This window comes from Oncorhynchus kisutch, linkage group LG17 (assembly GCF_002021735.2).
Source record: "Oncorhynchus kisutch isolate 150728-3 linkage group LG17, Okis_V2, whole genome shotgun sequence".
NCBI lineage: Eukaryota > Metazoa > Chordata > Actinopteri > Salmoniformes > Salmonidae > Oncorhynchus > Oncorhynchus kisutch.
The window spans coordinates 40770283-40787173 of record NC_034190.2 but is presented as its reverse complement, the minus strand read 5'-3'; the positions used below and the strand labels follow the sequence as shown (position 1 = coordinate 40787173).

The 16891-nt window shown below is 44.7% G+C and overlaps 1 protein-coding gene across 1 annotated transcript in view; it reads left to right on the top strand.

The window, feature by feature from the left end:
- The window catches only part of LOC109906947 (RNA-binding motif, single-stranded-interacting protein 3), a 228496-nt gene that overhangs the window by 84280 nt on the left and 127325 nt on the right, over positions 1 to 16891 (top strand). Inside the window, exon 4 of the mRNA XM_031793820.1 lies at positions 7716 to 7807. Coding sequence (XP_031649680.1) covers positions 7716 to 7807 — 92 coding nt within the window. The remainder of the gene's footprint in view (positions 1 to 7715; positions 7808 to 16891) is intronic.

Below are 16891 nucleotides of genomic sequence, written 5' to 3'. Positions count from 1 at the left end.
ATTTATGAGAATTTGAGTGAAATACTACGGCAGCTGGACTGTATGGTGTTGTACTATACGTTACCCCTGGGCATTGATAGGAAGGCGAGGGATAGAGAGAAGGAAGGAAGGAAGGATTAAACTAAAGCCCAGATATGAAAATACTTCAGTATTTGAATAGTCAAGATGATAATCTCATATCTACACCACCTGGTTGATTTCCTGCTCTGCTGCACTGAAATGTAACAGTTCTACAATAAGCAGTGCTTTACAGTAACATTTAGTTCTGCTACAGTAAAAGTGGTGCAGACAGACAGAAGATCAATGGACAGCGCCTGCAGCTAAGGGAGGCAGAAGGTTATTGATCAGATGATGAGTGACATGTCATTATGCAGCTCTACCACCCCAGGTAGAGGCCCATACCCAGTTAATCCACTATGGGTTGAAACCCATAGGGCCTGTTTCCTAGCCTTGAACTAAAAAGCACGCCCTATAGAATCTCCGTTGAAAAGTATTTTTAGTCCAGGACTGGCTTAGTCTGTCTGTATCCGGGAAACCAGTCCGTAGTGTCTGTAACCAAGGCTATTACTGTACAGTACAGTAGATACTGTAGGTGTTCTGGAACAGTATACGGTCGTTCCTGACAAGAGTCCACAGTCTGTAATGTATGGTGCCAGTGAGCTGTGCTGTCCGTGTCCCCTTGGCCCTGTGCCCTGGCACTTTGTCCTCAGCAGGGCACTGTAGGTCACAGACAAGAGCTAAGTCTCAAATGGCACTATATTCCCTGTATAGTGCACTGCTTTTGACCAGGGCCCATATGGCTCACCAGGGCCCATAGGGCTTTGTTTAAAAAAGGTGCACTAGGAATAGTGGGGGCCATTTGGGGCGCAGACAAGGACACTTTTATACCTGGGAGAAAATGACAAGAAATACAATGAAGCCAATACGGTGCATCAGTGAGAGATGAATCCCCCATAAATCCACGTTGCAGGGTTGATAAGTGAATTGCCTGTACCACTATCTCGCCTGTAGTGTCTCACATAAAAGAACGCTCCATAAGAATTATTTGAGGGAAAAATGGGATATTGTCCTCAAGCGTTAGGCTGACAAGTTGACATTGAATCTGTGAACGGTAAATGAATGTGTAATAGCTGCGTGTTCTGGTCTGTATGGTACACACACGTACTGTACGTGTACACATGCATGTGTGTGTTGCTATGAGCAGCGTGCGTGCGTGCGGGTTGGGTTTGTGTGTGTTTGCAGAAAAACGCAGATGAAAACACGTCTGTCCTACCAGTGTGTTTGCGAGGGGGAAGTGGTGTCGTGTGAATTGTCAACTCACTGTGCTGTTACGCCCTGATGGGACTGATGTGGTCAGAGGTCTCCAACCCAAAGATAACATTTTTATACATGACATGAAATTTTTTTTCCCTCCGAATGATCCCTCAACCAAGATATATTTATTCTGCCTCAGTTTAGACACACAAGCGCGCACACACACTCACACACACATAAACACACACACACACACACACACACACACATAAACACACACAGCTGGTTTGGTAGTGCATGGACAGGTTCTTGGAGCCTTTATTTTATTTATCTCCAGTCACTCAGTCCAGGAGGATAAATGAGGAGGAATGCAGAGCCTAGCTAGGATCCTCTCATCTGGGTTTGGAGCGGGACCAACCAACCCGGCCTTGGCTGCAACTAGCCACACACATACATAGGCACAAACACACACACAGCTAGCCCAGAATGCCATCCAGCTCAACATTAGGAAGGTGCTCTTAATGTTTTGTACGCTCAGTGTATGTTTGCTTTGCCAATGCGTTCACATCATCTGAAATGCTTTCTTTTTTTTACAGATTACAAAAATTCAGAGCTCCAAAATGGTATATGTGATTGGAGGAAGCATGGTAAGGTTACCCTGCTTTAAAATATGATAAACGTGTTATCCCACATTCCGACAAGCAGGAGAAATGCCCTTGAAAGATTTTGAGTGCTAGAGAGCTCTTCTTTGTTTCAGAGCTCCAAAATGGTATATCATACACTGTGATTGGAGGAAGCATGGTAAGGTTATCCTGCTTGTGACTAGGGGGCAGTATTTTCCTTTTTGGAAAATGTACGTTCCCATAAGTAAACGGAATATTTTGTCAGGAGAAGATGCTAGAATATGCATATAATTGACAGCTTAGGATAGAAAACACTCTAAAGTTTCCAAAACTGTACAAATATTGTCTGTGAGTATAACAGAACTGATGTTGCAGGCAAAAGCCTGAGAAAAATCCAATCCGGAAGTGCCTCATGTTTTGAAAGCGCTGAGTTCCAATGCGTCCCTATTGAGCAGTAAATGGGCTATCAACCAGATTACTCTTTCTCCGTATTCCTGAAGGTGTCTACAGCATTGTGACATAGTTTTACGCATTTATGTTGAAGAATTCCCGTAAGCGGCTACATTGCGCAAGTGGTCACCTGATGGCTCCCAGAGTGACTCTGGCGTAAAATACAGAGGTAGCCATTATTCCATCGGTCCTACTGAAAAACTAATTGTCCCGGCGGTTATATTATCGAATAGATATTTGAAAAACACCTTGAGGATTGATTATAAACAACGTTTGCCATGTTTCTGTCGATATTATGGAGCTAATTTGGAATATTTTTTTGAATTTTCGTGACTGCAATTTCCAGGCGATTTCTCAGCCAAATGTGAAGAACAATTTGTGAAGAGCTATTTCGCCTACAAAAATAATATTTTTGGAAAAAAGGAACATTTGCTATCTAAACTGGGAGTTTTGTGAGTGAAAAAATCCGAAGCTCATCAAAGGTAAACAATTTAATTTGATTGCTTTTCTGATTTCCGTGACCAAGTTACCTGCTGCTAGCTGGACAAAATGCTATGCTAGGCTATCGGTAAACTTACACAAATGCTTGTCTAGCTTTGGCTGTAAAGCATATTTAGAAAATCTGAGATGACAGGGTGATTAACAAAAGGCTAAGCCGTGTCTCAATATATGATATACAATATATATCATTGTGATTTTCATAAATAGGAATATTTTCTAGGAATATTTATGTCCGTTGCGTTATGCTAATTAGTGTCAGTCGATGATTACGCACCCGCATGCGGCATGGGTAGTCACTAGAGGTTTTAAATATTTTGAGTGCTAGAGAGCTCTTCTTTGTTTACGCCCATTCAGCATCGTTCACACACTCTTTAAGAATTAACATGTGAAAGCATGGCCAACCATCAGCATGGTCAACCCCTCCTCTCAGCCAATCATGGCCAGCCAATCATGGCCAGCCAGAAAGGATCCTGTCTTTCTCCCTATATCAAATCAAATTTGATTTGTCACGCACGCCGAATACAACAAGTGTAGACCTTACAGTGAAATGCTTACTTATCAATAATGCAGTTTTAAGAAAAATAAGTGTTAAGTAAAAAATAGATAAGTAAAAAATAAAAGTAACTAATAATTAAAGAGCAGCAGTAAAATAACAATAGTATGGAATTATACAGGGGGGGTACCGGTACAGAGTCAATGTGTGGGGGCACCGGTTAGTCGAGGCAATTGAGGTAATATGTACATATAGGTAGAGTTAAAGTGGCTGTGCATAGATAATAAGCAGAGAGTAGCCGCAACATAGAATAGGGGGGGGGACATTTAATTAGCTGTTCAGGAGCCTTATTAAGGGACTTAAAACAATGAAATGGTTATTTGGCCCTACTGTGAAGTAAGAACAAACGTCATCTGCCCCCGTTGGACTGTCGTGTCACATTTTTGGAATACTGTAATTCTATGACACTATGTAAAGCAGCATGAATATTGTTTAGAGTGGCTGTATGTATATGCTCTATTACAGCATGCAAGTGCTCTCGATAATCATTAACGTGTGTAACCGCGGTAATTAACAATGTGTGCATCAGCTGCTCTGCCTCCTTGATGACTCACATGGATGTAAGCGATTACATGTAACTATTGTAATTCTGCCAACATGTGACTGAACCATTATTCATGCTGATGGTATTATTGTAAAGTAGTATGCAATGCAAAACAGGATCATTAGAGCTAGCAGAATATGAAAATGGAAATACTGTATCAAAATGGGAATATCAATTTAGGAGGGTGGGGGGGGCCCAAACGATCCAGACTATTATGCAGATAAAATATGCAAATTTCCCCCGATGTAATTAAGATTAACATAATTTGATAGCGAAATGCATGAATGATGCATGCATGATTGATACATTGATATGTGCATTGTAATAAGTCCTTTATCTGGTTTCAGGATATTGTAGCTATGTAGGTTAGCATTAGCGGTCTAGCCTAAAGTGTATTGCGTTTCATAGGGGCCTTGGGCTCTAGCAGCGCTCTGCAGAGCGTCTAGGCTTCACCATCCTAACCGGCTATTCTGTCTTTATTTCGACAGCAGCAGTTAGACCAGGCCCAGGAAATGCGATAAGACAGTTCATGTTTCTCTTTATTCTGCTTACATTTGTTTCTGCTGTGGATGTGCTGCGTATCAGACGTGGCACGTCTACTCCATCAAGTCGAGCCGGCTCTTAGTGACAGGTATAGATTTTTTGTTTGCGTACCACCAGAATGTGTTTGCGACTTCAAAGCGATGCCTTCCTCCATTCCCTCACCATGGGTGTAATTCCAGACAACCATCATTAGAAATATTGTACTGCACCTCCTCCTACTTGCCTTATAACAACATGTGGAGTGCAGTTTGTGTGTGATATATCTTTTTTTAAACGCTTGAATTGAGTGAAAGGTTGTCTGCTGACCCTGATGTATTCTCAGCATTTTAGAAGAGAGTGTTTTGTACTTTCCGAATGACTCTCATGGCAGGCACACAGACACGCTTGCACGTTGGCTCCCCAGTACAATACTGCTTGTGCTGTACCATGTTTGACACGCATACTGTAACTCCAGTCATTGACAACTTCCCTGTCTGTCATATTGAACTATCCTCTCCTTGTGCTGACCTACATTGTCCTCTCCTGACTCCTGCAACTGGGTTCAGTTGAACTCTCTCTGTCAGGAATTGTGTTTGGGTATTCACGGGTCTTTTGAGGTCGCGACGTAATGCTGTGGCCTTTTGCCCTTGGTCTCTGCATGGAGCCGACCACAGTGACTTCCCAGTGCCGTACAGGTAATCCCTGCTCTGAGGAACCAGTACTCTCCTACCTCTGCTGAATATAGGTCAACAGTCTTGTTTCTCAAACCCCTTTCGTGTTCCTCTTCCACTGAACATTCCTTTTTATACTTCGCCATTCACCTCTTCAATATTATATTTATGAGCTGGTTAACTGCGTCTCAGCTAGGTAGAACCATCCAATCTGTTTTGGCAATAGGATTTAATTCAACCTTATTTCACCTCCAGCTCTTACAGTAGTGTTCCCTAATTAACATTTGTCAGTTTTCCTTCATTTTACCTTCCTGTTGTTAATCAGAAGGGAGCTCAATTCCGTTCTACCACAGGTTATGATTTTGCCTTTATTTCACGCTCCTTTACCTCTATCGAATGCAGGAAACTCCACACACACGTCGGTGTGTTTGAGTGTGTGTGTTTCTGTGTGCTCGCCCATGTGTGTGTGTGTGAAACAGTGTGTAAAGCGGAGCCACACCAGCTCGGCCCGGCTCCCCCCCATTATCCCCTTCTAATTACACTTTCCTTGTGAAACAGTGGACCAGAGGCCACCATTGACTGCTTTTAATCTGGAACCACATTTTAATTAACACCGATGCGACCCCGCCGCTGATACATCCCTGGGAATGTCGGGATCACAATAACTCATAAATCACCGCTGCAGATTCATTCTCGTCTTTTCACCACTGATGAATTTCCAGAGGGCGTGGGAGAGAAGAGGGAACGAATGAAGGCTCTGGTACGATGCCGTCAACCTTTGAGAGGTTTGTTGCCGGACAGAGAATTAAGAGCACTGCGAAGTGAAATGGCTGTTGTTGGCTGTGTGAGGAGCGTGATGGCCAACGTCAGCCTCTTCAAATATCAAGGGGCTGAAGGGTTTTCCGTTTTGAAGGGGATTCCTTGTGTTAGAAGGAAAAATAACAATTGGAATGTTGGTGAATACTTTATCTGTGCATTGTTGTGATTATTTTTGTTTTGTTGGAAAATGAGCTTAAAACATTTACTATAGAATACAGCATTGTAAAATGTAGCCTAGGACTATAAAACACATTATATATTCAGCATTGTATAATGTAGCCTAGGACTATAAAATACAGGTGTATATTCAGCATTGTATCCTCTTAAGGATCCAAACCATTTTTTTCCCAATGACATACCCAAATCTAACTGGCTGTAGCTCAGGACCTGAAGCAAGGATATGCATATTCTTGATACCATTTGTAAGGAAACACTTTGAAGTATGTGGAAATGTGAAATGAATGTAAGAGAAAACAACACATTCGATCTGGTAAAAGATCATACAAATAAAAAAACATCATGTACCATCATCTTTGAAATGCAAGAGAAAGGCCATAATGTATTATTCCAGCCCAGGCGCAATATAGATTTTGGCCACTAGATGGCATGTGCAAAGTTGTAGACTGATCCAATGAACCATTGCATAGCTCTTCAAAATGTTGTATCAAGACTGCCCAAATGTGCCTAATTGGTTTATTAATACATTTTCAAGTTCATAATTGTACACTCTCCTCAAACAATAGCATGGTATTATTTCACTGTAATAGCTACTGTAAATTGGACAGTGCAGTTAGATTAACAAAAATGTAAACTTTCTGCCCATGTCAGATATGTCTATGCCCTGGGATTTTTGTTTGTTATATAGAACCTCATGCTAATCGCATTAGCCTACGTTAGCTCAACCGTCCTGCGGGGGGGGGGGGGGGATTATAGATTATAGGATTATAAAGTACGGGTGTATATTCAGCATTGTAGAATGTTGCCCACACTGAGTATACCAAATATTAGGAACCCCCACCCCCCTTTTGCCCTCAGAACAGCCTAAATTTATCGGGACATGGACTCTACAAGGTGTCAAAAGCGCTCCACAGGGATGCTGGCCCATGTTGACTCCAATGCTTCCCACAGTTGTGTCAAATTGGCTGGATGTGCTTTGGGTTGTGGACCATTCTTGATATACACAGGTTCTGTTGAGCGTGAAAAAACCCATCAGCGTTGCAGTTCTTGACACAAACGGTGTGCCTGGCACCTACTACCGTACCCCGTTCGAAGGCACTTACGTTTTTTGTCTTGCCCGTTCAACCTCTAAATGGCACACATACATAATCCATGTCTCAATTTACTCACGGCTTAAAAATGTGTATTTAAACCGTCTCCCCTTTATCTACACTGATTGAAGTGGATTTCACCAATAACATCAATAAGGGATCACATCTTTCACCTGGATTCACCTGGTCAGTCTATGTCATGGAAAGAGCAGGTGTTCTTAATGTTTGGTGTACTCAGTGTATATTCAGCATTGTATAATGTAGCATAGGACTATAAAATACATTGGCTTGAGTTCGTTATGGCTAATTAGCATTCCTAAGCATCCCCATATGAACGTCAGAGCCGCTAACTATCAAGCCATGTAGTGCTCACAAGATATGAAAACTGGCAGCCTCTGTTGTCATATTGCCCACCTATTACTGCTACAATTACCAAGCCCTGTCATTCTCTCTCTTCGTCTCACTCCACCTGAATTTTTCATCATTCTCTCCTTCTCCCTTTCTCTTCAGGATATGGCTTCGTGGACTTTGATAGCCCAGCTGCAGCACAAAAGGCAGTGTCGTCTCTCAAAGCCACCGGGGTGCAGGCTCAAATGGCTAAGGTAAGAACTGTTAGCACGTTAGCATCGTTGCTCAGTAGGCTAATATGAGACAGGCTCAAATGGCTAAGGTAAGAACTGTTAGCACGTTAGCATCGTTGCTCAGTAGGCTAATATGAGACAGGCTCAAATGGCTAAGGTAAGAACTGTTAGCACGTTAGCATCGTTGCTCAGTAGGCTAATATAAGACAGGCTCAAATGGCTAAGGTAAGAACTGTTAGCACGTTAGCATCGTTGCTCTATAGGCTAATATAAGACAGGCTCAAATGGCTAAGGTAAGAACTGTTAGCACGTTAGCATCGTTGCTCTATAGGCTAATATAAGACAGGCTCAAATGGCTAAGGTAAGAACTGTTAGCACGTTAGCATCGTTGCTCTATAGGCTAATATAAGATAGGCTCAACTAGCCAAGGTAAGGAGCTGTTAGAATGCTAGGGTCCTTCGATGACTTACACCCATTGCATACACTACAATATAAAAATATTTAAAGTTGCATGGTCTTGGAGAGAAATCCCCAGACCCCTATCCAGATACAGACCCAGAAACAGACCGTGGTGTGGTAATGTGTGTGAGATGGTGGGAGGCCACTCTAGCCTGCAGAAGGGGAGTTTAAATATGTTTTATGTTTCCAATGGCTCTGTCTCCCATCTCTTCCCTAACTACTACACAGTGTATGACGGGCAGGGCTGTGGCCATATACAGTTCAGCACCATTATGTGTGTGTGTGTGTGCGTGCGTACATGCTTTCTCCTGCTGCTGGTGCCCTGTGGTGGACACTGTCAATTAGACTGTGCTCTGGTTGTAGTGCGCATAGCCGCCTGTCAGGTGCTCTTTGATATGATTGTGTGAAAGTGGAAGCAGATGAGAGGAGCTGGAACATGAGAGACCCCAGTGAGCTCCACAGCTTGAGACAGTAAATACCATACCATAAGGCCATCTAGCTAGAAGCTTAATTGAACATTTAAATCAGACTTCACTTGTACTGATGCTGCTGGCATTGGTGCTGATTAGAACTGTGGTGAGGATGAGGAGCAAGATGAGAGAGATGTTTCCATTTTTATTCACAATTCCAATAATGATCATGGTCAGGATGACGATGCCAGAAATTATGATGAAGATTATACCCCCATTATTGTGTTGGAAAATAATGGGAGCAGCTAGGAGAGATGATTTCCTGCTAGGTGCTCGAGTATGCCATCTCTCAAATGCACAATTTACCCATTTCATCTCTTCACAAAATGTCTGTTCTTCCTCAAATATCTATAAGAGGCCACACACAGAGAATAGAGATTAGGGTCTATGCTCTTTCCCAATTTAATTGAAAGCCTTTTCTTTGTATTGCTTTCTTTTGTCAATCAACATTCCCAGCTGACCTTTTAAACAGTGTTTTGTGGGTAGTGGGAGGGGGTTTCCCCCCACATGACTTTACTCCTGTCTTTTTATCCTACGTCTGAGAGACATTAAGGGGTCCTTTGCTTTTTATTGACTCTCTCTGTATCTCTGTCTACTCACTCGCTCTTCTACTTGCTCTCTATCTCTCGCTAGTTGTCTCTTTCCCACACAAACACAGAGCCACATACACGCCTAAACACGTTCCTGGCTACCATGTGTTCGCCTGCCATACATTCAACGAGCGCAATTTAGTCCCATCCATAATTAACGTTGCCTATCTGTAGCTGTGACTTTGAAACATCTACTGGTTCCACCCAGAGGCATCGAACGGGAACCCAGGTGAGCATCACCATCACATCCTGCAGGTGTAAATCACTGTGGCGACGGCTGCCACCCCGATGACTGAACACGGTCATGCTGGGGCTCGTTCTTATCATTCTCCCCTTCCCAAGGCTCCGTTTTGTCACGTGGATCTCCCGCGACAAAGTCACAAACGGAATTGCGAATCAGAGCCGGAGGCTTTGAAATCATGAAATAAAACCGTCCGAGTAATCAAGCCCCTCCTTCTTTTCGCCGCAGTGCCATTAAAAGGCTTTTATTAAAAGGGGCCTTATTTTAAACACAGCTGCGAGGGAGGGAAGAGGAGAGAAGAGAAGGGAAGAGAAATGGTTCTTTATTTCCTCTTCCTTTGTCTGGATGTCCCCCTCGGAATTGGTAATACCAAGGAAACATTGGTCTCGTTTTATTTCCTCCTCCCCCGGTGGCGACTGTGACAGCATGAGGGAGGATGAGAACCATAATGAAGGTACCTGATGGACACTTCCTTGTGGCTCCCTCGCTGTCAGTCACCAACAAAGAAGCAGCTTGGGCGAGAGTATGTGTGTGTGTGTGTGTGTGTGTGTGTGTGCGCCTGTGTGTTCATCAGTGGAGTGGGGTGGGGGAGGGAGGGGCCCTCACACCTTGCTGAAGACTTCATCCGCCGTGTCACTGTGTGCGGAACGCTTTTTCTCCCTGCGTGAAGACAGATGCTAAAAAGAGACACAGGGATAACAAGTAAACGGTCCGTGTCTCCCATCGCCGATGCAAACCTGTCAAAGAGCTCTCCTCCTCAACTCCCCGCAGGCTGCCATTTTCCCCTTGAGCCAATCACACTGAATTATGGGGTGAGAGCCCTCGATTGTGGTGTCAGTGTCGGAGAAGCAATTCCACCTGACAGCTGCTAGCTCTCAGACAACAACCCAGTCTTTATGCAAATGATCTCCCTACCTTTGTCGTTGTTTGTCTTATGGTTGCCGCAATGAAAACAAAGCTCTCCCTTTCTCTCTGTCTCTCTCTCTCTTTCTTTCCCTCGCCAAAGCTGCCTGAACCAGCCCAGATTAGCCACAGGATCCCCAACATCACACGGACACACTACACACTCCCAAGAATTCATATATATTTAGATTCACCCTGTATTCAACCTAAATTCACTGCCTGCAGAGCTAACATTGCCATGTTTATTCTCCAGTAATAGCAGAGGCCCAAAATGAGAGCCTATGGTTCATTTGGATGTGGAGGGTTATTAAGGTTGTTATTGACATGTAACATTCAGGAACAGGTTTACCCTCTCTACCTCTGGGCTGTTTACCCTTTCTGCCTCCACTTGCCCTTCACTTCCTGTCCACATTAGAGTGAGGGGGGAAATACGCCAAAAACGCCATTAGAGCGCCTCCGTGAAATGAATCCCAAACGTTTAGGCAACGCTCAGCTCCGGCCCATCAGGCAGCCGTCTCTGTTCGCCATTCGGGCATTTAATGGCCCATGGAGTTGTTACGGTAATGTTTGGGCCTCGGTCAGGGCAAAAGCCCACTGCACGTAGAATAACGGAGATTGACGTTCCTATCTCTCAGGGGAAATTTCCTGTCAATATTGCATTTATATTCATACAAACAGCAAGGAAGCTCCCTGTGGGTGGTCTGGGCAGTCAGCGGTGGTATGATTTTCATTATTACCCTATTATCCTTTAAGGGTGACTTCTTTGACACAGTTCCTGCACTGACGCCCCTTTACAGTTCAACGAGACGAAGGGTGACCTCTGGACTCCAATCAAACGGATGGCTGACGCCATTGTTGCTGTGGCTGAGAATTGCTGGGCTAGCTTAATATAGCTGCGCTGCACCTTAGGCTGAGGTCAACTTTGGCTTCTTTTCAGGCTGTGGGAATCTATTCAGAAAGAAAAGATAATTGGGGGGCTAGAGGATACCGGTGCAGACTCAGCAGCCGGGTTGTGTTATCCCAGTTCAGCAAGACATTGCGAGCTGTGTGAGAGCTGTGTTTATCATAAAGCATATGGTGTCAGCCAGAAGGTAGTAATGATCAACACATTTCCAGGCTTAGTGTGGTTGCCATCGAGACCGGGGTTGTCGTAGAGATTATGGTGTTGCCTAGTACTGCCGTTTTCCAGGGCCTCCTCTCCAATATTTGTCTGGCTGTCTTTGAATACACCGTTTAGATGTACAAACAACAGCATGTTTTGTGCATACTTCATGCCTCTGTCATGGTGTGTTGTCTTGTCTCCTTATCAACCCGTTCGTCCCCTAGTTGACAGTATGACAGTATCACTGAGCGTACAGGAGGTAAAGTCCCCCTAGGTTCCCCTACACATGTATATTCCTCTCTCTTTCTCTCTCCAAATGCATTATGTGCATAGACGCCGCATGCAGCAGCGCGTCGGCATCAACGCAGCTGAGCTGCAACGCGCCTCTCGCCCTCCCTCCCCGTACTGATACTTTTGAAGGGCAAAGCCAGCGCGAGTGAGACGGACCATCTGACTAGCTCTCAGTCCCGCGCCCCGCCATTGGCTCGCACCGTCTCGGCACTCTAATTACGCTTCAATCATCTGGAGGAGCGCGGCATGTGGTAAATTATTTCACCGAGCAGCGTGAAGACATGCAGAGAGAGAGAGAGAGAGAGAGAGAGAGAGAGGGGGGGGGGGGGGGGGAAGAGAGAAGGGGAGAAAGAGAAAAAGAGTGAGAGAGGGAGGGGGAGAGGGAGATCTGGCAGAGACAGTGTCACAACAGACAGCCGGCTGCATCCGGAGACAGGCCAGCATTAATGAACAAAGTTACAAACTTATCAGAGGGAGAGAGTGTCTGGTCTGCCACCCTCCCTCTAGGGGAGAGAGAGTCACAGCAACTTTTAATGGACATTGACACACATCGCCATCCCAATACTGTTAGCACAAAGCGACTTTGAACTGGTACGGGATTTCTGTTAGAGTGTCTGTCATTATACAATCCTGTCTGTAGTTTGAATGGTGCTCAATAGGCAATACGAACGCAGACAGTAACATTCCAATTAAGGTAGAAATTGGGGCTTTATTTGTGAATAGCTCTCTGTTTGGTTACCAAATTGCCTAGCAGTGGCCCTGAGCTCAAATGAGTCCATTTCAAATGAAGCGAAGGCCTTCAGTCTCAATACGCTCGATGCTGCCGTTGCTTCGCTTTGAAGCGAATATAAATAAATATAAATACGGCTTTTCAGACTCAATAATGGCCACAGTGTGCCGTTATTAGAGTCCCTTTGATGTGGCAACTGTGCCAAGTCGCTCCCTGTCTCCCTCAATTGATCTGCGTCCATTAACAGGCCGAGGGAGAGCCTTTTCAAAGGACCCTGATTCCACCATCACAGATAGATAGATAGCCAGGTGAAGGAGCGCGTTGCACTAGTTTACCCATTTGGTCAGCGAAAGAACAGTTATGCCCAGAACATGTCTTACATTGAAGCCATGCAGGGCAAAGCTGGATAGTGTTGAAAATCGGTGTATTTTCGGCTATGACTTCATGTGGTTAGCAGTTCTACCTACAGTGTAGAGGCCTAATCTGTAGATTCCACGTCTATATCGTGGAACAGCAATGTACTTAGCAACATAAGTTGCTTATGTCTGACAAAATGGCTTACGACATGGGCTCTCTCTTTCCCTGATTACCTGTCATGCTATGTGAATGTGTTTCAGTGTGTGTACACACACACACACACACACACACACACACACACACACACACACACACACACACACACACACACGCGCGTGTGTTTGTTTCTTTGGTGGAATATGTTGTGGGCTTGCAGTAGAGCTCTCCCAGCCCTTCCTTCCTTCCGTGCGAACCACTGATTCAGCCACCCCATTTCAATTTGTCTTAATCAGTCATACCAATTAACTCTGGGATTAGATTCATCAATGCCAGCAATCTCCGGCCCTCCTCCCTACCCCTCCCTTGTCTCCCCTCTCTGCCATCATGCACGGCCCTGACGACACACATTATAGATTATGTTTAAATCTACGCTCCACTAACAGCTTGCTCATAGACAGTCTTATCACCGGAGGTTTCATGATCCCCAACCGACACTCTTCTTAGTATTCTGTGTGGTTGGTGGACTTTGGCGTATCAACACAATTTTAAAGGAGAGGAGAGACTTCTTGACCATGTAGGGCAGACCAGCTCTTTCTCTGTGTTGGTCTTGCCAATCCCCGTTGTCACACCTCTGAGAAACAACTCCGGTTTTGGATCCAAACCTCTCAGATGGTTGCTCTCTCTCTCTTATTTGTTCCTGGCCTGCTGTGATGAGATTCTTTCTCTCTCTCTTCTCCCATCAGCTATCGGCCATGGCACAATCTCTCTCTCTCTCTTATCTGTTCCTGGCCTGCTGTGGTGAGATTCTTTCTCTCTCTCTTCTCCCATCAGCTACCGGCCATGGCACAATCTCTCTTTCTCTCTCTCTTATTTGTTCCTGGCCTGCTGTGGTGAGATTCTTTCTCTCTCTCTTCTCCCATCAGCTATCGGCCATGGCACAATCTCTCTCTCTCTCTCTCTCTCTCACTCTGACCATGCTTAGAATAATTCCTTGTAAATGCTTGTTAATGCTTTGTAACTTAAGTTGATGCCTTGTATGTGAATCAGTTCATTTGTCCAAGTAATTAAATACACTTCTACTTAGAATTCCATTCTCAGACATTTCTTCCTTGCCTATTACTGTAACTCAACCATAGTCTTCTGCATATTGCTATTTATATTATGGAATAGCAGATAAAGATAATTCATTCAATGGGCTAATTACTTAGTCTGACTACGATTCGCATGTGAGGTATTTATAATATCATGTATGCTGTATATACACACGTCAAATATTACAGTCTACGACAGTATTTTCTTATCATTTCACTGTGGTGGACGCCTTCTATTTCGTCGTTTCCGCAACATTTAAAGGAGATGACCCCTTGACCATGTATTTTCAGGGGTGATTTCTCTGCCATCATTTTCCTCTACCTATCATCCTTCACGATGCATGAGAGGGCAATTTCCCCTGACAGCCTGCAAACTGAACTGTGAGTTTCCCCTCCGGCCGAACCAGCAGGAAAAGACCACGAGTGCCAACCTTAACCATGCAGTGAAGTAGGAGCTATATTAAATCTAAGGGACTTCAAATCACATTGAATGACGAGCCTGTCCCTGCCATTCTCCTGCCAATGAAACAGTTTATTTTCACATTCACACACACAGGGCATATCCAATAAACGAAATAAGCCACATCATGTGATTTTGTTCATAGCACTATACTATCATAATGTATGCATTTAGCCTGCGTACAATTAGATGGGGAGAATAAGATAGAATTTATGCGTGAAGGAACATTGCTAGGGGTAATTCATGCACATCTGTATGTAGGTTTGGCTTTCTAAACACGCATGAATCCTCCGCCTCACAACGGCCTTACTGTGTAACGCACACACAGTAGCGAACGAAAGCACCACCAGCCAGGCTATCTTTAATTCACTAGAAACTGTAACACGATTAAGGTACCCTCCCACCGTAGCAGAGTTACATATTCGGGGCTTAGAGCTCCAGTCTGTGTGAGTTTACATTTCTACCACACTAAGAAGGTCTTGCAACGTAATTAAGAGTTAGCGCTGCTGGTACCGTCTGTTAGGATCTCGACTGGCCGGCGATGGTAACAAACAAATAGGGTCGATCGTGTTGTGTGCTTGGTAATTAACAACAGACTAATCACGCAGGAGCTTGGAGTGAGGCTCGCGGTCGCGGGTTTGACTTTTCTCATCCCGTTTCTGGCTGTCGCTGGCTTGTCACTATGTCTGTCTGTCTGTCTGTCTGTCTGTCTGTCTGTCTGTTTCTTTTTGGCCATCTGTCCCCCACAACCATCACCATCTCTCTCTCTCTCTCTCTCTCGTTCTCTCTCGTTCTCTCTCGTTCTCTCTCTATCTCTCTCGTTCTCTCTCGTTCTCTCTCGTTCTCTCTCGTTCTCTCTCTATCTCTCTCGTTCTCTCTCTGCAGGCCCCTAATGAATTGTGCAGGCATGCCATGTTAAATTACACTGACAGTTTCCATTTCCAGTAACTTCAATCATATTGGTGAGGGGCTGTACTGTAGGAAGACTCTGAGACAGAGCAGCACAGAGCTTTGGCCATGTCAAAAGGCCCACGCATCAGCCAGGGCCTGCCTAGTGACTGTTGATGGATGGGGAACTGTGACACCCATGTCTCTTATTCAGACTAATGAGGGAGAGAGAACTGGGAAAGTAGTGGGCTCTGGCTCTCTGGCTTTGGCACTGCAGTTGTTTTCCCTCCATCTGAATGTCACTGTGTGTGGCGGTCTGTCTGTCCAATCTCTGATCTCTGAGTGGGGAGGTAAAAGGTCAACAACAACAAAAAAAGAATAGAGAAATGAATGTCAAATTTGCATCTTCAGGATGGAATTAGCCTTCAAATTTTTGTCTCACTGGAGGGGGCGGAGGGGATAAGGAAAACGTGAGGGAGTCACTCTACTCTCTCAGGTCCCCCAAGTCAAGGTCGACCAGGAAACCAGACTCACCCAGGAGCTGCCCTTAATGACCTTCTGTCCCATTAGACGCACCTCGGCTGACTCCTTGTTATTGAACAGGGAAGGTTATGTGTCTGTGTGTGTGTGTGTGCCAGTGGAGGCTGCTGAGGGGAGGACGGCTCGTAATAATGGCTGGAACGGAGTAAATGGATTGGCATCAAACACATGGAAACCATTGGTTTTATATATTTGATACTGTCCCCTTAATTCCGTTCCGGCCACTACCACAAGCTCGTCCTCCCAATTAAGGTCCCACCAACCTCCTGTGGTGCTTATTAGCATGAGTGTGTACATACGTGTATGTGTGTGTGTGATGAGGGGGGGGATTAGCACCCTCAGTGGGGTGATTCTTCCTCGCCACATTTCACCGTCCGGGGTGGTTTACATAACATACTGTACGTCAGCACATCCCCCGAGACTGTTAACCTTGAGCCCTGTGTGGATCTGGATGGATGATGCATGTTTTGCTGTATGCGCTTGTGAAATCCTTGTGTATTTTCTAAAATCTGCGATATGTGTGCTGTGTCTGCTGTTCTCATGTGTTCTCTCCGTCTCTGCATTGTGTCAATATTTGGTCGTCTGCAGAGCTTTTGTGCGTCGCCTGTTGTATGTCTCATTAGCTTCTAGCTTCCTGTACTAAGTGTTCCCCTCCTATATCGTGTTTATTGTGTCTGTTTGGTCTGTGTGCTATTTTTGTTTTGCGTCTGTGCTGTGCCACTGTTAACATGGCATTGTCTTTGTACTTTCTTAATGTTCTCTTAGTGTTATCTCTTTGTTGTCCGTGTGTTATCGCCTTGCAAACGAGGCAATGGCTTTTGTGT